At 38.7% G+C, this 24153-nt stretch overlaps 1 protein-coding gene and 1 non-coding gene across 6 annotated transcripts in view; both read left to right on the top strand.

The window, feature by feature from the left end:
• The window catches only part of PGAP1 (post-GPI attachment to proteins inositol deacylase 1), a 1221194-nt gene that overhangs the window by 513888 nt on the left and 683153 nt on the right, over positions 1 to 24153 (top strand). For all 5 annotated transcript variants that reach the window (XM_056536018.1, XM_056536017.1, XM_056536020.1 and 2 more), the window contains one exon: positions 23520 to 23571. In XM_056536018.1, the coding sequence (XP_056391993.1) occupies positions 23520 to 23571 (52 nt within the window). The remainder of the gene's footprint in view (positions 1 to 23519; positions 23572 to 24153) is intronic.
• On the top strand, positions 7257 to 7329 carry TRNAV-UAC (transfer RNA valine (anticodon UAC)). The gene has a single exon. It is a non-coding gene; the product is annotated as a tRNA-Val (tRNA).

Below are 24153 nucleotides of genomic sequence, written 5' to 3' on the forward strand. Positions count from 1 at the left end.
GAAGTCTGTGTTGTGCCTTCTCTGTCAAAAACTCTTGATACTGTTTTTGAACTTCTTCCAGTTTTTCCCTTATTTATACATCATTTATCCTACCATACTCCCGTTCCAATTCCTTACATTTTTTTCAATTAAATCTTCCTCTTTTTTTCCTTACCTTTTTTAATCTGACAATATTTCTATATTAACACCACCTTAAAAAGGCGGAATCCTTATTAATAGCCCATAATTCTGTAAGTTCTTTCTTTATCCCCTTAGTTACATCCTCTATCGCCAACCAATGCGAATTAATATTAATTTCACTTTCTTTCTCCCCATTTATACCCATATGTCACCCAGCAGCCCATCATTAAATAGTCCGACACACACTTAGGCGCATAGCTCATTGTACTTATTTTTGCATGGCATCGTTAACGAGTATTAAATCAATCCTGGAGGCTGAATTATGTGTCTTACTACAACATGAAAATATTTCTTCATCTAGTTACAAACACCTCCATGCATCATTTAAACCTAGTTTTTCACAAACTTTTGCTAATGTTGATGTCTCTCTACCCCTCTGAATACCTCTACGGCCCTTTTCCTTGTCAACACACACAATTAAAATCCCCTTCTACATACAAATCCTGAGAGGTCTTATTTTTAATAAAATTTGCCAATTTTTGTAGTATTACCAATGTAAATCGGGGCGGGATACATACGAACGCTAAGATCACTTCTATTTCTTCCCAATTAGCAAATAAAAACACATACAGTATCTACCTCTATTGTCACATTCCGAACAATGTACCTTAATTTTAATCTTTTCATGTATCAGAACTATCACTCCTGATGAAAAAACGGAGTGTGTAAAGTTGAACTCTGATTTATCTCATCTTTTTTTAAATTATGTTTAATGCATCATTAGTAAGGTGTGTCTCCAAAAGGCAGACTATAGCTGGCAAGTAGTTATTAATTCTGTCAAATATTGCAACTCTTCTTTCCTTCAATCCTCTAAAATTCCATACTAATAGTCTACCTTTCTTATTTCTGTTTACATTATACTCCATAAAAAAATATGTAGAAGAAAAAAATAAGAAGAAATAACTGAATGTTCACACACTCTATCCCTTAATGCCAGGCTGATCACTCCCCTTACCACCTTACCCTTGCTCCCCACTGCATGAGTTGAGAACTCCAAACTCTCTTCTCTCCATCCCTCCACCTCTCTTCCTACATAAATACTACTACAGACCCTGAGAATCCATCCATTTTTTCCCTTATACACAATTCTCATATGGGCTGGGAACAAAAGAGAAAAAGACTGTGCAATTTCTTCACTTCTTTAAATGCAACTCTCCTTTTCTGTGTTGCCTTGGAAATACTGGGTATATATATATATATATATATATATATATATATATATATATATATATATATATACTGTTTGTGTGTATATATACATACATACATACACACAATTTGCTGAACCATACTCTATCTTCCTAAGGAGAACAAAGAATTAAATGAAAAAATTCATGATACAGAACACATCTCAATGAGAGCAAATGTCAGAGTAATCAGGCTACCGGAAGGCGAGGAAGGCTCTGCACAAAATGGATTAGAGACTTGGTGGGAGTAGAGATGTTGACAGAATGGTTTATGATTGAAAGAGCACACAGGGTCCTGTCAGGCACACCTATTCTTGGAGTCACACCAAGGAAGTGGCAACCAGTTGATGAGGAGCTGACCTGTTCAGAGCAGGTTGGTAGTGTCAGTGCCAGCAAAGAAGAGCATAGCCGAGGTCGGGAAACACCACCTCTGAAACATAACAAACGTAGGGCTACTGGTCTGATGAGCTCAGGTGACGCTGCTGCATGTTTTAGGTTCTATAAAAAAAACTTTGAGGAGGAGCACAGTCCGGTGGTGCAGTCCCTGCCCAGTGTTCGGCTGTGTGGAAATTCTTATTTTTACCTTACCTAATGCAGAGATTGTGGCACTATGTTGTCTGCAAATGTAAACAGAAAGTAAGCCATGGCCATGGCCAGGGTCAGCGTGTAGGAACTATGTCTCTATGTAGACCTATAGAGTGTTACCACAAGGCCACGTGGGACAGTCGAGTCGTCCCACAACGTGAGGAAAACGCTGCTACTGATGGTCCTCCAAAACCCTCCCAATTGTCTAACAGCCAGGCCTCATCCACAGGCAGCACGTTTTGAGGATTTGCCTCGTCAGTGTTGTGTCCTCCTCGATCCTGTGAGTTGTCCATTGTGGAATCCATGTCCTCTAGACAACAGTATTGTGCCAGTCACCCTGGTGTAGTGCACCTTATTTCGCAAAGTTGTTAGTGGGGCAGGCGCTCCCATATTATCTTGTTGACTCCATGGCCTTTAGGCAACTAATGGAGTGTGCCCAGCCCAGTTGGCCCAGTTTCACACTAGCTCTCTGGTCGTGATCTGACATTAGGAAACATGGTCGCCAATAACTACACAAACCTCATCAAAGCGCTGCATCTAGGTGGCACGCTTTCCCTGTTTGGCACACATGCTAAATATTGTCGTGAAACCTTTCTTCAAAGCTTGTGATGGTCTCATGCATGTGCTGTATATGTCGAGGAAAGTGTGAGTTCGTTTCAACCGTTCCTATGCTTTTTAACATGCCTTCCTTCACCCACAGTGCCAAAACGGTCTACTTCAACACCACCTCATTTGCGATGTATCAACATGGGGGAACTCAACATTACATATGTTGGACCACCTGTACCAGCAGCGCAAAGAATTGACATACTTCCTAATGCTACAGAATGAAAATTTTTCCAACCAGTTTGACTTTCAGCTGATGGTTTGGCAGCTTATTAGGGACACCTGTCCTGTGCTATGGCCTTTTTGCGGAGGCTATCAGGTTTGTCAGCAAGGAGAACAGCGGAATTAGCGTAATAAGGGATAGGGGACCAGGACCCTTGGCAAGGCGACACTGATGATGAGGAGGACCATGACCAATCTTGGCAGTATTAGATGGAGGCAGAACAAGCCGAGCCCTCGTAAAAGCTGGTGAATATGGCTAGCTGCATTCTTTCTTGCATGCGTTGTAACAAGCATATTATGAGCTTAAAGGAAAGAAGTGACTACTGGGGAGCAACACTCTTAGAACCTCAGTCTAAAGCCAAAATAGGGGAATTTTTTTGGCCTTCTGAGAAGGAGGTTAAAATGGAGTTCTATAAACAGAAGCTATGCAGCCAGTGTCCAGCGGCTTTCCAGCAACAAACACTTTCTGACCGGGGGTCCAGTCTCCACACTCCATTGAGGCAGCACTACCCTTGCGAGAGGAAGGAGCAGTACCAGCACCATCTTCACGCTGGTGCACATTATGACGAAGTTTCTGCATCCAGTATTCTCCTCTGATATCAATCGTCATCACAGGCATGTGAACCATCACCTGAACAATCAGGTTGAGGCAGTGCACTTTCTCATACAGACACCATAAGCCCGACCCCATGAACTTCTGGGTCACCAGATTAAACCATTGGCCAGAACGGGCCTAGTTTGCCCTGGATGTTCTTTCTTGGCCACCCTCTAAGGTTGCTTTGGAGAGAGCTTTCAATGCAGCAGGTGGCATTGTCATTCCGAAGCGAACAAGATTCTCATCCAGCAACGTGGAAAATGAATCGGGCATGTATCAGTGATGACTTTAAACCTCCTTTGCTAGATGCCACTGATTAGACACTACTACCACCACCCCTGCAGTATGCTGACCACTACTAGGAACACCAGTCTACTATCTCCTGCTTTACGATGGCTAATGATAGTCCGATAATTCTGTTGGCTCCCAAAAGGGATAATTTTTTGAACCACTGGAGAAATCCATCTTCATTGCTTGGTAGACTAAAAATCTGTTGCTACTGCCTAAAAGGGATAACTTTTGGAATGGCTAGAAAAATATGTGCCATCTTCATTGCTCGATATAAGATAAAGGTTTGTTTTTCAGCTCAGTTAGATGTATAACCAGGCTCCTGGACAAATGTATGTGGAGAGCACAGTTGGCGGAGAGCGAGCGTTAACCCGGGAGTAAATTTGAAGAGAAAAGAAACATGTACCTCCAGCTCCTTCCAGCAGTCAGGCTATCTTCATAGCAAATTAAAACATAGACTTTTAACCTCTTAAGGACTAAGCATTTTTCTGTTTTTGCACTTCCGCTTTTTCCTCCTTACCTTTTAAAAATCATAACCCTTTTAATTTTGCACCTAAAAATCCATGAGGGCTTATCTACTTTGCAATGAAAGTCATTTTACCCAGAAATCTACGGCGAAATGGGAAAAAAATCATTGTGCGACAAAATTGAAGAATAAACACAATTTTGTAAATTTTGGGGGCCTCTGTTTCTACGCAGTAAATTTTTCAGTAAAAATGAAACTTTATCTTTTTTCTGTAGGTCCAGACGATTAAAATTATACCCTACTTATATAGGTTTGATTTTGTTGTACTTTTGGAAAAAATCATAACTACATGCACGAAAATTAATACATTTAAAATTGTCCATTTCTGACTCCTATAACTTTTTTATTTTTCTGCGTACAAGTTAGTATGAGGACTATTTTTTTGCGCCGTGATCTGAAGTTTTAATCAGTATCATTTTTGTTTTGATCGGACTTTTTGAAAGCTTTTTATTCCTTTTTTTTTTATGGTATAAAAAGTGACCATAAATACGCTATTTTGGACTTTGGAATTTATTTACGCGTACGCCATTAAGCGTGTGGTTTAACAATATATTTTTATAGTTTGGACATTTACGCACGCAGTGATACAACGTATGTTTATTTTTATTATGTTTATATATTTTTTATGTGGAATTTGGGAAAAGGGGGGGTGCTTAAAATTTTTAGTAAGGAAGGGGTTAATGTGTGTTTTTAAACTTTTTTTTTTTTTACACTTTTAGTCCTCTTAGGGGACTTTTAGGAGGAATCATTTGATTCCTCATACAGATCAATGTGGTTGTATAAAACCACATTAATCTGTGTGCTCTGCGCTCGATTGATAAAGCCTGGCCCTGCCAGGCTTTATCATTCTGAGCCCCGGAGCTGACACGGAAGGAGAGGTAATCCCTCAGGCTACCTCAGCAGTGTATCGCCCCCCCCACCGGCGATCGCACTACAGGGGGGCAATCCACCCCACTGGACCATCAGGGATGGAATAAAGGCACCTTTAGACACCGTTGTCAGCTTTGACAGCAGCTATCTAAAGGGTTAATAGCTGGCCAATGCGATCGCCGCATGTCGGCTATTAACGTCGGCACCCAGTTACAAGAATCAGCTGGGGGCTGGCCGGTATACTGCGGGCTCGAGTCGGGAGCCCCCGCCATACCACCTTAACGGCCATTGGACAAGTATACATGTCCATGCTCATTAAGGGGTTAATGAATATGCGTTAAAAATGATGGACAGAAATAATGAAGTGATATAAAATAGAAAGTGAAACACCAACGTGTTTCCAGCTACTGGTAGCTCTTCGTCCAGGACAAGTACAGGGTGGGCCATTTATATGGATACACCTTAATAATATTGGAATGGTTGGTGATATTAAGTTCCTGTTTGTGGCACATTAGTATATGTGAGGGGGGAAACTTTTCATGATGGGTGGTGACCATGGCGGCCATTTTGAAGTTGGCCATCTTGAATCCAACTTTTGTTTTTTCAATAGGAAGAGGGTAGTGTGACACATCAAACTTATTGGGAATTTCACATGAAAAACAATGATGTGCTTGGTTTTAACATAACTTTATTCTTCCATGAGTTATTTACAAGTTTCTGACCACTTATAAAATGTGTTCAATGTGGTGGCCATTGTGTTGGATTGTCAATGCAACCCTCTTCTCCCACTCTTCACACACTGATAGCAACACCGCAGTAGAAATGCTAGCACAGGCTTCCAGTATCCGTAGTTTCAGGTGCTGCACATCTAGTCTAAGATAAAAGTCTAAGGGGGTCAGATCGGGAGACCTTGGGGGCCATTCAACTGGCCCACGACGACTAATCCACTTTCCAGGCAACTGTTCATCTAGGAATGCTCGGACCTGACACCTATAATGTGGTGGTGCACCATCTTGCTGGAAAAACTCAGGGAACGTGCCAGCTTTAGTGCAGAAGGAGGGAAACACATCATCATGTAGCAATTTCACATATCCAGTGGCCTTGAGGTCTCCATTGATAAAGACTGGTCCAACTATCTTTGTACCCCATATACCACACCATACCATCAATTTTTGTGTTCCAACAGTCTTGGAGGGATCTATCCAATGTGGGTCAGTGTCAGACCAATAGCGTTGGTTTTGTTTGTTAACTTCACCATTCACATAAAAGTTTGCCTCATCACTGAACAAAATCTTCTGCGTAAAGTGAGGGTCCTGTTACAATTTTTGTTTTGCCCATTCTTCAGCACCTGAAACTACGGATACTGGAAGCCTGTGCTAGCATTTCTCCTGCGGTGTTGCCATCAGTGTGTGAAGAGTGGGAGAAGAGGGTTGCATTGACAATCCAACACAACGGGCATCACATTGAACACATTTTATAAGTGGTCAGAAACTTGTAAATAACTCATGAAAGACTAAAGTTACATTAAAACCAAGCACTCATTGGGAATTTCACAAGAAAAACAATGATGTGTCACATGACCCTCTTCCTATTGAAAAAACAAAAGTTGGATTCAAAATGGCCGACTTCAAAATGGCCACCATTGTCACCACCCAGCTTGAAAAGTTCCCCCCCCCCTCACATATACTAATGTGCCACAAACAGGAAGCTAATATCATCAACCATTCCCATTTTGTTAAGGTGTATCCATATAAATAGCCCACCCTGTACTTGTCCTGGACTAAGAGCTACCAGTAGCTTGAATTACGTTGGTGTTTCACTTTCTATTTTATATCACTTCCTTATTTCTGTCCATAATTTAACGCATATTCATTAACCCCTTAACGACCATGGACGTGTATTCTTGTCCAATGGCCGTTAAGGTGGTATGGCGCGGGCTCCCAACTCGAGCCCGCGGCATACCAGCCGGCCCCCAGCTGATTCTTGTAACTGGGAGCCGACGTTAATAGCCGACATGTGGCGATCGCATTGGCCAGCTATTAACCCTTTAGATAGCTGCTGTCAAAGCTGACAGCGGCGTCTAAAGGTGCCTTTATTCCATCCCTGGTGGTCCACTGGGGTGGATTGCCCCCCCCCCCCCCTGCAGCGTGATCGCGCGGGGGGGGGGCGATACACTGCTGAGGTAGCCTGTAGTCCCGGCTTCATAGTGTAGTGGTTATCACGTCTGCTTTACACGCAGAAGGTCCTGGGTTCAATCCCCAGTGAAACCAAACTTAGAGTCATGGTATCCATATAAATGGCCCACCCTGTAGTTCAAAACGCATTAGAGTTTTTCTTTCTATTTTATATCACTTCATCATTTATATCCATGATTTTTTAACGTATACCCAATCAAATTCTGTTTAAATTTGCTGTGAAGATATACTGACTGCTGGAAATAGCCAGAGGCACATGTTCCTTTTCTCCATCTTCATTACTTGGCAGACTAAAAATCTGTTGCTACTTACAAAAAGGATACATTATTTATTATGCTTTTATGGGCAACATGGGAAAAAGGGGCGACCTAAAAAAATAAAAAAGGGGAAAAATCCCTTCCCCCAATAAAATCATATATTTTTTTTAAACGTTTTACAATATTTATGTTCTCATAGGGAACTATTTATAGCAATCATTAGATTGGTAATTCTGTTCAGTGCTATGCCAGGGAGAGTGGCAGAGGCAGGTCAGGACCTCTGTCTGCCATGTTTGCTGAGCATGTCTGCGAGGATATGATCAGCCATTAATAGTGCTGCATTGCCACAAATGTTGTGATCAGTATTAATAAAACATCTTTCTGAAATGTAATGTAAGCCGACATTGCCTCAGTCTCTGGATGTAAAAAAGAGAATTTTCTACCCTTGGAAGGTGTATAGGCTGGAAGCAGCAAATGACATAATAGTAAGGAAAACTACTAAACTGTTGATATTATAAAGATATGCAACCCAAAAAAAGAAATTGACCTGCATTGGAGCAGATGTGTGTTAACCAGAGGTGAAATGCATTGATAGAAACAGGAAGAAAAACAGATAATGATCTAAACAAACAGCCATTCAAGTGTGTGATAAAAGCCAAGATACCCCCAAGCAATGAAAAACGCAAAAAAAAAGCACAGGAGCGCACCTCGTGAAGACTGTCAGGAAATTTAACATAGATTACTGAGTGTCGATAGCCCCTTACCGGAAGATGTTATGCTCAGAGCACAACATCTATGAGCATGTGAAAGTAAAGATGATCAGCAGCCTCGTGATCCCACAGGCTTACCAGAGTATGGGCCAGTAAATATGCAGACAAGGAGTGAGCAGATACCACACAGTAGTAAAATCGGGACGTCTCCCAGCGATGTACACAAAGGTAAAATAACTGGTTTATTAAGTGAAAGTTTCTACTCACAAATAGCGTTTCTAACCCCGACAGGGCTCTTCATCAGGCACTACAATGTACAAAATAGCAAAGCATTAAAAACATGAGAGTAATTTGCTTCCGGGTGATCTTAGTGACGTCTCACAGACATACTGTCAATAACAAAATTCTGCTTCAAAAGTGGTCACATATTATGCAGCTAATAAATAGTGTTGATCACGAATATTCGTAATGCTAATTTTTCTCCCGAATATTGGCAATTCGCTATTTCGCGAATATTTAGAATATAGTGCTATATATTTGTAATTACGAATATTATAATTGTTTTGTTTTTTTTCTCATGCAAATTTTTATGCAAATTTTCCATGCAGATTTTCACATGGAACGAAAAGTGACCAAACATAGCGAACACGTGAACATAGGTCGAATAATCATCAATATATTTGCTAAATATCGCAAAATCGAATATGGCCCCTGCCACTCATCACTACTAATAAAACATAGTGACATACTATGCAGCTAATAATATAAGAATATAAAAAAGACAAAATAATTCTAAAAATAGCATATGCCTATTACCTTTTACAACTTGACAACTTGATAAACTAATTGCAGGTAGTAAATAAAAGACATTAAAGGTAATTGACATCAGTAGTGAGGGGGGGGGGGGGGATACCTTTCATCAAACCGCCCACCGGAAGTAAAGTGACATGTGCCATGCCCCCTTTTCTAACAGAGCCTCACTAGACCATGCCCCCTTCCCATCACTAGGCCCCATTCACTGACGTGGTCTCCTAAATGGAAATAAATGTTTATAGTGTGGGGCCCCCCTCACCCCGAGTAATATGTACCCCCTTCCCTGCATAGCTTCGCCCCCCTTTCTCCCACATTCACTGATGTAGTCTCCTAAATGGATGTTAATGTTTATAGTGTGGGCCCCAGTGTAATATGTGGACATGTCCAGCAGCAGACCAAAATGCTTCTACGGCAGCTGTTCTCGCTTCTGTCACTTTTTCACATTATACAATGAATGCTTGATGCTATACTACGCGCCTTGTGCTATAATTAACAAACATAGGGTATGCATTTAGCTCTGTCATTTCTTACCATACATTTTACAATATGCCCCATTCCTAAAACTAGATAAAAAGGTAAAGAGGTAAACGTTGCATTTATTCTAAAGCCCTACACACCTAATTGAAAAAGAGATTTGCGGCGTGTTGCATCCCTTCATTTCTATAATACGTTTAGCTATATAAACAATTATTTTATGAAATATGCTTGGATATATGATTAGTTCTATTAATTTATAAACCCATTAGACATAACATTAGTATCACTGCCTAATATTGTTTCCCATCATCCATAACAACAAAACCACCCTCTAATATTGTGTCCCAGCAGCCATAACATTAATAACACTGCCTAATATGTTTCATCAGCCATAACATGATTACCTTCTCCTAATATTGTGTCCCATGAGCTATATTATTAACACTGCCTAATATTGTGTCCCAGCAGCTATAATATTAATACCACTGCCTAATATTGTGTCTCTAGGTTGAACTTGATGGCCTCTTGTCTTTTTTTAACCTTACAAACTGTTACTATGTTTCCCTTTGGAGAATTCTGCGTTTTTTATTTTTATTTTTTGTAAACCATGATATTCTCAAAGTTCACAACTTACAATTATAGTTATTTTACACCGCTCTATAAGCGCTTTAGGTACTGTATACATGACAAAGATTCAAAAAAATATTACCCCCAATAATATACATCGCAACCAGGTATTGTTCCAAATGTAAGGAAAAGAGATATATCCAAACCAACCTGTATAAACAGAGTTTTCCAGCAGAAGCACATTTTTTTCTGAACAGAAGCCACACATTCCACAGAGTAGTGAAACTGGGTACAGGCAGGTTTTTTCTATTACACCCTTAAAAACTGTGCAAAAGCAGCTTACAAAACCGTATCGACGTAAAGCTGTATAAACAAAGCGGTTTCCAACAGGCAATCCCCCTATTTCGCCTCTATGTAAGGGATCTTGAATTATGTTATTGTGGTATCTAAAACAGATCATTAATAGTATCGTACATTGCATAACATGAATACCACCGTCTAATAATGTGTCCCAGCAGCCATAACATTAATACCACCGCCTAATGTGTTTCATCAGCCATAACATAATTACCATCTCCTAATATTGTGTCCCATGAGCTATAATATTAATAACACTGCCTAATATTGTGTCCCAGCAGCTATAATATTAATACCACCATCTAATATTGTGTCTCTAGGTTGAACTCAACGGCCTCTTGTCTTTTTTCAACCTTACAAACTGTTACTATGTTTCCCTTTTGAGCATTCTGCGTTTTGTTTTTCTTTCTTTGTAAACCATGATATTCTCACAACTTACAGTTAGTTATTTTACACCGCTCTATAAGCACTTTAGGTACTGTATACATGCATACTTTGTATTACAAAGATTCAGATAAATATTATCCCCAATAGTATACATCGCAACTAGAGATGAGCAAATTTACAGTAAATTTGATTTGTCGCAAACTTCTCGACTCGGCAGTTGATGGCTTATCCTGCATAAATTAGTTCAGCTTTCAGGTGCTCCCGTGGGCTGGAAAAGGTGGATACAGTCCTAGTAGACTCTTTCCTAGGACTGTATCCACCTTTTCCAGCCCACCGGAGCACCTGAAAGCTGAACTAATTTATGCAGGATAAGTCATCAACTGCCGAGCCGAGAAGTTTGTGACAAATCAAATTGACTGTAAATTCGCTCATCTCTAATCGCAACCATGTATTGTTCCAAATGTAAGGAAAATAAATATATGCAATCAAACAAATGTTACTATCAGATAAACTAAAAGAAAATACTATATTGATGTTATATAATTATAATACATAAATAATGCCATTTATTATCAATTACTGTAATAATAATAACAGGACATGTATGAACACATAGTAAATACTAGAAGAGATGTATTTTAGGCTCCTGAGTCAAAGTATTTACATGAACAGGTACTATTCATTACATGTAAATACTGCTTTAATACAATAAAAGGGTTGCTAGAGAACACAAGTAAGTAACATAGACAAAATAAATCTGAGGCATGGGTCTCATCTCTAAGAATTATACAAGCTCACATTCCATAATGAAGTCACTACCAGTGTAATTGCCTGGCAGTGCTGAAAATCATGGTATAGTCTCAGGCTCCCGGTAACATGTAATGTTCTGATGCATTGTAAGGTTAAAAACTAGAATAAATGATGTGGAGCTCACAAACAAAACAACAAGAGGTTAACTGTGGCCCTCTCACCCAGTAAGGAGGGGAAAAAAAGGAATGATCAAATATTAAATAATCACAGTCCTCAGTGTATCACCTACAAGAGGTGTATGATGGAATTGATACCAGCCTAAATGGTGGTGAAAAGTTGTATTTATTAATCACCTATTCTACACAAAATAATAACACATAAAAAATGCACATAAACAAACGGTCTGCAGGGCCCTTGCAGTGATAAAAAAAAGGGCAATCTAAAAATAGGATGATAAAAAGGAAAGCCCAGTAAACATCAGTAATATTGCATGAATTGGGAAAAATTGAAAAAATGATGTCCACCTGTAACAAAAATAAAGTCCACCTGTAACAGAAACAAAGTCCACCTGTAACAAAAAATAGAAATGTCCACCTAGTGGTATAAGATGAGAATGTCCACCTATGTGAATTCCACCTGAATAGATAAAAGTGGACAATCCTGTATGTATCACAAGATGCAATGCCAACAAACAAGCAGTCTCCACAGTAGCTGTTATATGCTGCAAAGTCCGCAATTTCACTTGCCAGTGGTTGACGTAATAAGGCTGAAAAGGAACTAACCGGCACTAAGTGCCACTCACCGCTCCACGCCGGGGCTGCGGTCCTCCTCCGGAGCTCTAGCTAGCATTGTAAGGTTACACATGTTCAATAGCTATGTATGTCAGGCGGGGTCAATTCAAACATACAAGGACTGAGAGCGTATGTTTTAGTGGTAGACCAAGTGCGCTACATTGCTAGTATTTGTCACGTTACAGCTGTAGTTTTAAACTCCAATAGTAGAGTTACATTTTTAAAATAAACATCACACAGATTTGCAGGGGTTTAGCAATGAGTCTATTATTTTGAGCATTTTTCTGTTTATTTTGAGCATTTTTCTGTTTTGTTGGCTTTATTTGTAAATTACAGTCAGGCTAATTCCACTCCTAATTTTGGCTAAAATAATGACCAAAATTCCAAGAATATTCCTAGGTGCCATTTGAAGTTTGTCCCTAACTAGCTGATAGGAAAACAATACGAGAACAAAAAGGAATACATTTATTGAAAAATGCACACAACATTCCATTAGATCTTTGAGGCCTTATGCTATATTCACACATGTATATATAATCTGACAATCCATCAATACAGCTGAATAGTTTGTCTCTGTGATGGTTAAATCCATGCATGTATTGTATAAACAAAGTCCTGCAACCCATTTCAAATTTGCGATGTTTGGACATACCCAAAGGTAAATACTTTCAAAGTGCGCAATTTATAGTTACATTTATTATGCACCCACTCCATAATTGTTTCAGGTACTATATACATAACAAAGATTCATGAAAATATTGTGCTAACCGAGTAATATCCAGGGCAAATGGGCACTGTGTCTATTGTAAGTAAAAGAAATGTGTCCAATCGTAGAAGATTTTGTAACAAATAAACTTAAAGAAAATACTATGTATAACATTATTTACAGCACATGATAAATAATGGCATTAATCATTGTCAGTGACCGTAATATTAATAGGACATGTATGAACACAGTAAATACTAGAGTAAAAGTATTTCAGGTTTTGCCAATCATTCTCATATGAACGAACATCACAGGACCCACCATACACCTCCAGAGACGTGAAGCAATTTCCTTCTCGTCATTTACACTGTAGCACTAAATTGACTCTAAACATTGCACAATTCTTTGGTATTCTCACAAAGGTTTGCCTTATACTTACTGCACTTTCACTAATAAACAACAAGGCTGCATTCTCTAGTGGTGCTGAGACATGTGACTGTAAGCTAGTGGCTTCTCCCTACACATACATAGGGGCCCTCACCTCTGTAGCAATTTGTAGTGCCACACCATGAAGAAACTGCAGGCGGTGTAAAATTTTACAATAGTGGTTCTATAGCATTCCATTCCTGAAATAACCAACACAAACTGGAAACAAAGAAAGAAGAAGCTTCCACTCACCATCCAAAGAATATGCTTTATTCACTTCGTGTCAGGCATGACAAGCTGGTGTGGGGTGGAGGCGGGTGGGGAGAGACCGGAACAGACTGTTTCACGCCGCTCGGGCGCTTCTTCCAGCCGGTATACAAACGCGGCGCCTGTCGGTGGCACTATTTATCAGCGCTCCGGGAGGCGGCGTTTGAATCACGTGTCATAACAAAGGGTCATGTGACAAAAACAAAAGAAACGTGTAACAACAAATGAAAATAAACATTGAAACCGCTATATACGGACAGAAAAAATTATTACAAAGCAATATTGGTGCATTCACTGTAGCATACCTGGTGACAGTTTTAGAACAGTCTCAGCGCTGGAGGAAAGGAACTAATTCCACTCGGTCATTGAGACCTAAGGGTCCAGTAGCGTCTAACTTTAGTATCCAAGCCGCCTCTCTTCTCAAGAGAGCGGCATCTCTGTCACCTCCATTAGGTAGAGACCGCACCCTTTCGATGCCAGCAAATCTAAGGGTCTTGGGGTCACTGCCATGAACAACTTCCACGTGGGCAATCAACCTAGGTGCGCCAACACCGGTGCGAACAGACCTAATATGCTCACGAAAACGCCTAAACATGGGGCGAATTGTCTTGCCCACATAGAAGAAGTTACATGGACAAAAAATGGCATGAATGAGGTGCGACATGTGATTAAGTCATTCACAATATGGGTGTGGGGTCCTAACTGTAAAGTTTTAATAGCCATATTCTGAGAAAAAAAGGAACAATTTCTGCAAGGGTGGTTTCCTTTAGTGGTCATATTTTATAACCAATTTTTGTTCAGTGTGGACTGGTCCTGGGGAGTAGCTATGCTTTTAATTTGTCTCCTATTGTGCAGTTCTTTCTATATGTAGTCAAAGGAGAATTTTTTGCTATCTCTTTCAAATCAACGTCTGACTCAATAATGTACCAATTATTGCGTATGGCATTAGCTACAACATGGTTCATGTTTTAATTTTCTAATGAAAAAATAAATCGCTGAGGTTTTTTATTGAGACGTGATTTTGAGTTCAAAAGATTTTCTCTAGGGATGGCTGCAGCGCGTTCATAACCGATCTTGATGACCTCAGGTGGGTACCCCCTTGCCCTCAAGCGGTTGGATAATTCACCAGCTTGGGTGCGAAACGTGGTTTCTTCACTATTTACTTTTTTAAGGCGTAAGAATTGAGAAAAAGGGATACTTTTTTTTGACATGCTGTGGATGAGAACTATTAAAATGCAACAAAAAGTTGCAAACAATGGTTTTCCTGTATCGTTGGGAGTGTAAAGCACCATCCCGTGCAACAAGTTTAACGTCTAAAAATGTAAGCTCAGTGTCACCGAATTCAGATGTAAATAACATATTTTCGAGGTTTGTCATGTTCAAATAGGAAACGAAAGCTTCAAACCTCTTTTTTGAGCCCTCCCATATGATTAGCACGTCATCGACGAACCTCAAGTACAACTTTATATTGGACACATAAGGGTTGCTATGGGAGAACATGTACCGGCGTTCAAACGCTGCAAGAAATAAATTGGCGTATGTACAGGAGATCGGGGTGCCCATTGCAGTCCTGGTCTCCTGTCTATACCAAGTGTCTCCTTCTCTAAACTCATTGTGTGCCAATATGAATTGCATGGCCTCCGTAACAAAAGTAATAAATTCAGGGGTTTTGTCAGTCTCAGTGAGAATTCCCCCGGACAGCCTGTACACCCGCATCATGTGGGATGCGGGTGTACAGGCTTTCAAAATCAATAGAGGCAAGGTGAAAGGTGTCAGACCAGTTGAAGTTGGTGAGATGTGTCAGTAGGTCGCCAGCTTCTCCCTACACATACATAGGGGCCCTCACCTCTGTAGCAATTTGTAGTGCCACACCATGAAGAAACTGCAGGCGGTGTATAATTTTACAATAGTGGTTCTATAGCATTCCATTCCTGAAATAACCAACACAAATCTGTTTCTTATCACATGAAAAAAGTTTAACTTTCCGTTATTATTAATTTTTTATATATATTTATTCAGCTATTCTATTATTTGTTGTTGAATGATTTGTAAACATAACCAACTATTCAGGGTTAAATTGAAAACTTTAAAATATTAATCAGGTCACATATAGTTGTGGGCGCTTTAAAAACAGCCCCCAATGGTAACAGTCAGACAGTTATTTAGTCATACATTTCTTGTGAGAGTAACAATGACTTGCACAACACAGAGCTACAAGAAAACAAAGAGGTATGTTACGCCGCACTATGGCACTTGTATGCTACTTTTATAGAAGTATGTTTATATGGTATCTTAGTATTTGTTTTATGTCGGTGGATAGGTATTTTGTTGTGCACTGTGGGATTTGTTTTGTGCGGGTGAGAGTTTTTTTGTGCTGCACTGTAACATTTGGTGCTGGTATTTTGTGCTTTAATATTGTGTTTATTTAGCACTTAGGGGGAAATATTTTGTACTGCACTGTGGTATTTGGTGTTTGGGGTATTATGTATGTTGCTTGGTGCTATTTAGTTGGCACGGATAGGTGTAACATGGGTGGGCGCTATATCACTTTTTTAGTGTTGTGTGGTATTTATTTGTTCACATGAAGTCCTGCTATATAGTACATTACAGTGTTTGGTACAATATTTCACCATTTAGGGCATACTTTTAGTTTTGCACAGGGTCTAAAATCTACGATGCCTTGAGTGTTGTAAAAGATGAGACTGAGAGGGATCCCTAGATTCACAAGGTGCAGTGTAGAGGAGCAAATCTAAACACGTATATTGGTTATCTACCAAGTTAGGGTTTAGAGAGGTCATGAGGCCGATCAATAGAGTCTTTAATGTGGTTGTTTTGCTGGAGCGCCAAAACTGTTACCATTTGGGTTGTTTTTAAAGCGGCCACAACAAAATGTGACCTGCTTGTTATTTTAAAGTTTTCAATTTAACCCTGAATAGTTGGTTGTGTTTACAAATCATTCAACAACTAATAATAGGAAAGCTGAATAAATACATATTAAAAATTAATAATATGGGAAAGTTATACATTTTTCATGTGATAAGAAACAGATTTGTGTTGGTTATTTCAGGAATGGAATGCTATAGAGCCACTATTGTATACTTTTACACTGCCTGTAGTTTCTTCATGGTGTGGCACTACAAATTGCTACAGAGGTGAGGGCTCCTACATATGTGTAGGGAAAAGCCACTAGCTTACAGTCACGTGTCTCAGCACCACTAGAGAATGCAGCTTGTTGTTTGTTAGTGAAAGTATAAGGCCAGCCTTTGTGAGAATACCAAAGAATTATGCAGTGTTTAGAGTCAATTCAGTGCTACAGTGTAAATGACAAGAAGGAAATTGCTTCACGTCTCTGGAGGTCTATGGTGGGTCCTGTGATGTCCGTTCATGTGAGAATGATTGGCAAAACCTGAAATACTTTTACTCTAGTATTTACTATGTGTTCATACATGTCCTATTATTATGTTCTATAAATATATAACATCATTATTATTTTTATTATAGTATTTTCTTTAAGTTTATATGTTACTAAATCCTTTACGATTGGACACATTTTTTTTTTAACTTCCAATAGGCACAGTGCCCATTTGCCCTGGATATAACTCGGTTAGCGCAATATCTTCATGAATATTTGTTATGTATATAGTACCTGAAACAAATATGGAGTGGGTGCATAATAAATGTAACTATAAATTGTGCACTTTGAAAGTACTTACCTTTGGGTATGTCCAAACATCGCAAATTTGAAATGTGTTGCAGGACTGTCTCTGTGATGGTTAAATCCATGCAAATATTGTATAAACTATTCAGCTGTATTGATGGATTATCAGATTATATCTACAAGTGGGAATATAGCATAAGGCCTCAAAGATCTAATGGAATGTTGTGTGCATTTTTCAATTAACCTCTTAAAGACGCCAGACGTAAATGTACGTCCTGGTGAGCTGGTACTTAACGCACCAGGACGTACATTTACACCCTATGCATAACCGCGAGCATCGAGGCAAGCGGCACCAGCAACCAATATGTTAATCCACCTATGGACCAAAGACAGCTGTGGGGGTCTGAGTTCAACAACCCGCGGCGGTGCTAGGACGGAAGGTAAGTGTCAATAAATAGTACGATCAAAGAAAAAACAAATCCTGCACTCACCGCACAGTACGGGTATCGCGGCCTCGGATTCCGGACCTCCTCGGATGGCGTGGGAGTAGCAGCCGCTGCTGACAGCGCTCAGAAATGGGCAACAGCCGGCGGTTTCGTGTTACAATCAACGCTTCTTCCGGCCGGTATATGAAAAGTATGTATATCATGGGTATCATTTTAATCGTATTGACGCAAAGAATAAAGAACACATGTCATTTTTACAGTAAATTGTACGGCATGAAAACGAAACCTTCCAAAATTAGCAAAATTGCCTTTTTAATTTCCCCAAACAAATAGTATTTTTTTGGTTGTGCCATACATTTTATGGTAAAGTAAGTGATGGCATTACAACGGACAATTGGTCGCTCAAAAAACATGCCCTCATACTACTCTGTGGATGAAAATATAAAAAAGTTATGATTTTTTGAAGGCGAGGAGGAAAAAACGAAAAAGTCCTTAGGGCCCAAATGGGCTGAGTCCTTAAGGGGTTAATTTATTCCCTTTTGTTCTCATATTGTTTTCCTATCAGCTAGTTAGGGACAAACTTCAAATGGCACCTAGGAATGTTGGTCATTATTTTAGCCAAAATTAGGAGTGGAATTAGCCTGACTGTAATTTACAAATAAAGCCAACAAAACAGAAAAATGCTCAAAATAATAGACTCATTGTTAAACCCCCGCAAATTTGTGTGATATTTATTTAAGAAATGAAACTCTACTATTGTAGTTTAAAACTACAGCTGTAAAATGACAAACTATAGCAATGCAGCTCACTTGGTCTTCCACTAAAACATACGTTCTCAGTCCTTGTATGTTTGAATTGAACCCGCCTGACATACATAGCTACATTGAACATGTGTAACCTTACAATTGATCAGAACATTACATGTTACCGGGAGCCTGAGAATATACCATGATTTTCAGCACTGCCAGGCAATTACACTGGTAGTCACTTCATTATAGAATGTGAGCTTGTATAATTCTTAGAGAAGAGATCCATCCCTCAGATTTATTTTGTCTGTTACTAACTTGCATTCTCTAGCAACCCTTTTATTGTTTAAAATCAGGATTTATATTAAATGAATGGTACTTTTTCATGTAAATACTTTGACTCAGAAGCATAAAATACATCAACATCTAGTATTCACTGTGTTCATGCATGTCCTGTTATTATTATTACTGTCACTGATAATAAATGGCATTATTTATGTATTATAATTATATAACATCATTAATATAGTATTTTCTTTTAGTGTCTATGTTAGTAATATTTGCATGATTGGATATATTTATTTTCCTTACATTTGGAACAATACCTGGTTGCGATGTTTATTATTGGGGGTAATATTTATCTGAATTTTTTTCATGTATACAGTACCTAAAGCACTTATAGAGCGGTGTAAAATAACTGTAACTGTAAGTTGTGAACTTTGAGAATATCATGGTTTACAAAGAAAGAAAAACAAAACCCTGAATGCTCCAAAGGGAAACATAGTAACAGTTTGTAAGGTTGAAAAAAGACAAGAGGCCATCGAGTTCAACCTAGAGACACAATATTAGGCAATGGTATTAACACTATAGCTGCTGGGACACACTATTAGGCAGTGTTATTAATATTATAGCTTATGGGACACAATATTAGGAGATGGTAATTATGTTTTGCCGGATGAAACATATTAGGATGTGGTATTAAAGGGTACCTCTCATCAAAAAAACTTTTGATATATTATAGATTAATGTATGCAGAATAACTTCACAATTGCATGTTATTAAAAAATATGCTTCTTTCTATTTAATTTTCCACTTTGAAGAAATGACCACTAGGGGTCTCCCTACCAGTCCTGACAGCAAGCATTTCAGACTCATGCTGGAGTCCTAAACACTACGAGCTGCCAGTCTGCTTTGTTCACAAAGGAGAACACTCAGAGCTGCCAGCCTGCTTTGTTCACAGCCTGTTTGGCTGTGAACAAAGCAGGCTGGCAGCTTTGAGTGTTTAGGACTCCAGCATGAGTCAGAAATGCTTGCTGACAGGACTGATCGGGAAAAATACAATAGAAAGAAGCGTATTTTTCATTAACATGCTATTGGAAAGTTATTCAACATTCATTAATCTAAAATATATCAAAAGTTTATTTGATGAGAGGTACCCTTTAATGTTGTGGCTGATAAAACATTAGGCGGGGGTATTAATATTATAGCTGCTGGGACACAATATTAGAGGGTTGTATTGCTGTTATGGATGTTGGGACACAATATTAGGCGGCGGTATTCAAGTTATGGCTGATGGGGCACAATATTAAGAGGTTGTATTAATGTTATGTCTGATGACACACAATATTTGGTGTGGTATTAATGTTATGCAATGTACGATACAATACATGATCTGTGTTAGATCCCACCCTAAAATAATTTAAGAAGCCCTTACATAAAGGCGTCTCTATTCATTGATATAGCCCCTACATACACAGCTATGTTACTTTTATGAGTGTCTAATGGGAGAAATAGGGGGATTGCCTTTTGGAATCCTCTTTAATTTGTGGATACAGCTATGTATGCTTCTTTTGCACAGTTTTTAAGGGTGTAATAGAAAAAACCTACCTGTACCCCCATTTCACTACTCTATGAAATGTGTGGCTTCTGTACAGAAAACATGTGCTTCTGCCATAAAACTCTGTTTATATACAGCTTGGTTTGGATATATTTCTTTTCCTTACATTTGGAACAATACCTGGTTGCGATGTATATTATTGGAGGTAATATTTTTCAGAATCTTTGTCATGTATTCAGTACCTAAAGCACTTAGTGGTGTAAAATAACTGTAAGTTGTGAACTTTGAGAATATCATGATTTACAAAGAAAACAAGAAAGCAAAACCCAGAATGCTCCAAAGGAAAACATAGTAACCATTTGTAAGGTTGAAAAAAGACAAGAGGCCATCGAGTTCTACCTAGAGACACAGTATTAGGCAGTGGTATTAATATTATAGCTGCTGGGACACCATATTGGGCAGTGTTATTAATATTATAACCCATGGGACACAATATTAGGAGCTAGTAATTATGTTATGGCTGAAACATATTAGGCGGTGGTATTAATTTTATGGCTACTGGTACACAATATTGCGCAGTATTGCCGTTATGGATAATGAGACACAATATTAGGTGGTGTTATTAATGTTATGTATGATGGGTTTATAAAGCTTTATTAATAGAACTAATCATATATTCAAGCACATTTCATAGAAAAATTATTTATATAGCGAAATGTATTATAGAAATCAAGGGGTGCAACACACCGCAAATCTCTCTTTCAATTAGGTGTGTAGAACTCCCTAGTATAAATGCAACATTTACCACCTTTAACTTTTTATCTAGTTTTAGGAATGGGGCATATTGTAAAATGTATCGTAAGAAATTACAGAGAGCTAAATGCATAAATGAGGTTTGTTAATTATAGTAGTATAGTGTGTATAGTGTGTAGTATAGTATCAAGCATTCATTGTATACTGTGAAAAATGACACAAGCGAGAACAGCTACTGTAGAAGCATTTTAGTCTGCTGCTGGACATGTCCACATTCACATCCATTCAGAAGACTACGTCAGTTAATGTGAGAGAGAGGGGGGCGAAGCTATGCAGGGAAGGGGGTACATATTACTCGGGGTGCCCCACACTATAAACATTCACATCCATTTAGGAGACTACGTCAGTGAATGTGGGAGAAAGGGGGGCGGAGCTATTTAGGGAAAGTGGTTTGGCCTAGTAATGGGAAGGGGTGTGGCCTAGTGAGGCTGTTAGAAAAGGGGGCGTGGTACCTGTCACTTAACTTCCGGTGGGCAGTTTGAAGAAAGGTATCCCCTCTCACTACTGACATCACGGAAATCACATACAGTGGCATGATTAAAAAGAGAAAGAACAAAGAAAACTGGACAATAATAATTATGGTAACTACACAGGCAATAAAAACATGTGGTAAATTTTTATTGCCAGTCCAGTTACCTTCATTATCATTGTCCAGTTTTCTTTGTTCTTTCTCTTTTCAGTCATGCTACTGTTTGTGATTTCCGTGATGTCAATTACCTTTATTGCCTGTTATTTACTACCTGCAATTAGTTTATCAAGTTTTAACTTTTTATCTAGTTTTAGGAATGGGGCATATTGTAAAATGTATCGTACGAAATGACAGAGAGCTAAATGCATACCCGAGGTTTGTTAATTATAGTACAAGGCGCGTAATATAGTATCAAGCATTTATTGTATACTGGGAAAAATAACAGAAGCGAGAACAGCTACTGTAGAAGCATTTTAGTCTGCTGCTTTACATGGTTTACATGGTAAACTGCAATTAGTTTATCAAGTTGTTAAAGTTAATAGGCATATGCTATTTTTAGAATTTCATAACCAAGAAAAGATGAGGAGCACTCACCCAGTATGTGGAGCATGGACTTTTTTTGTATTTTTTTTCTATTTTTAGAATTATTATTATTTTTTTTATATTCTTATATTATTATTATATTAGCTGCATATTATGTCTCTGTGTTTTATTAGCTACATAGTATGTTACCACTTTTTATGCAGAATTTTGTTATTGACAGTATGTCTGTGAGACGTCACTAAGATCACCCGGAACCATTCTACTTTCCTGTTTTTAATGTTTTGCTATTTTGTACTTCGTAGTGCCTGATGAGGAGTCCTGTCTGGGCTAGAAACCCTATTTGTGTGTAGCAACTTTCACTCAATAATCCAGTTATTTTACCTATTTGTGTACATCGTTTGGAGAAGTCCCGAGTTTACTACCCCCAAGAGCACAGGACTATTCAGAACTCCCAGTTTTAAGTGACTGATGTGGCCTTGATAATAAATCATAGTTTTTATTAATATATTATTTATACGTTTCACATTCTTTAAATATAGCAGCAATTCTAGCTGGTCTAAAAAATGGATGTATACTAGTACTACATGTCAGTATTTTTTTGAAAAACTGAGTTTTAATAAATGTAACTAAGGTGCATGTAAACTTATGACTTCACTTCTGTCTTTAAAATGTAAAAGTGGCGTCATATAACCCCTTTCAACACTCTTTATTGTTGTACTGGAACATTATTATTTCACAACCCACCTTGCATATAATGGATTGAACATCAGAATAGCAAAGTATTGACAACATGGGTTATTTCAAAGATAATCTGTCAGACTATCGTGCCCTCACTGAGGGCAGCATTACTTAGGGACAAACATGCTGTTTCCCATTTGCCATGTCACAATGTAGAGTAATTAAGGAGAACCTACAACTTACATTGCACCACCTCCCGACTAACAGATTTTTTTTTCTTCTTATCACTGTGCAGGCATAGGTAGAGGTCTGTGAATCATCAGTTGGCAACAGCAGTGGAAGCCTCATCTTTTCTCCAGCAATGCTGGCTGCACACTGCATACTTCAAAGTTTTGCTACAGTACATTACAACATAAGGGACTGCATGTTTGTCCCTATGTTTTGCTTCCCCTAAGCAAGGGCAACATGTTCCAGGTTCCCTTTGAAATAGCTTAAAATGGTCTTTTTTTTTCTTCTTGCTAAAATGTGTTCTGTTTTGATTTGTTAGTAAGTCCTATTTATTTTTAGTGTAGACATTGAAGATTTGTCCTGGAGAGCAGAGCTACTACCTACTGCTAAGGTAAGACCGAACTGTAACAAAATATTTAATACATTAAAAGCATTATTTGTTTAATTAAATCTGGCTGGTTTTACAGTTTTAGGGTATATTTGCACATACAGGATCCTGCACAGAATTTGTAACTGCCGAGTAGAAGCTATGTTCGGTTATTTAGTTTACATTGAAATCTGCAGCAGAAAATCCTGTGCATCAAATCCTGCACATCAAATCTGCGTACGTGTTAACATACCCTTAATATATCTGCATTTAAGTTCACAACTGCAGAAGTCAAGGAACCCGGAGAATGAAAGGGAGCACCCTCCTCTCCTGCTGGATGTTGATACAGCAATCACTGGTTCCCTATAGTGTATTTCTTTTTAAGATGGTTATGATTGGGTGTCCTTGTATTTGACCAGGGCCCCCAGGAAATAGGAAGACCCTAGTCAGTGGGCTTGTCAGGTTCGCCTCCCTTGTAAGGTGCCAAGGAGATCTTTATGGCAGCTTTTATGCCCAATATTGCAGCACAATATGTAACTAGGTGCCTATTTTTTTTGTTTTGTAGTTTGAAAATTATTTAAAATAAGGTGCCCTGAGACCAACTAG

The sequence above is a fragment of the Hyla sarda genome, chromosome 8, assembly GCF_029499605.1.
Source record: "Hyla sarda isolate aHylSar1 chromosome 8, aHylSar1.hap1, whole genome shotgun sequence".
In the NCBI taxonomy this organism is placed as follows: domain Eukaryota; kingdom Metazoa; phylum Chordata; class Amphibia; order Anura; family Hylidae; genus Hyla; species Hyla sarda.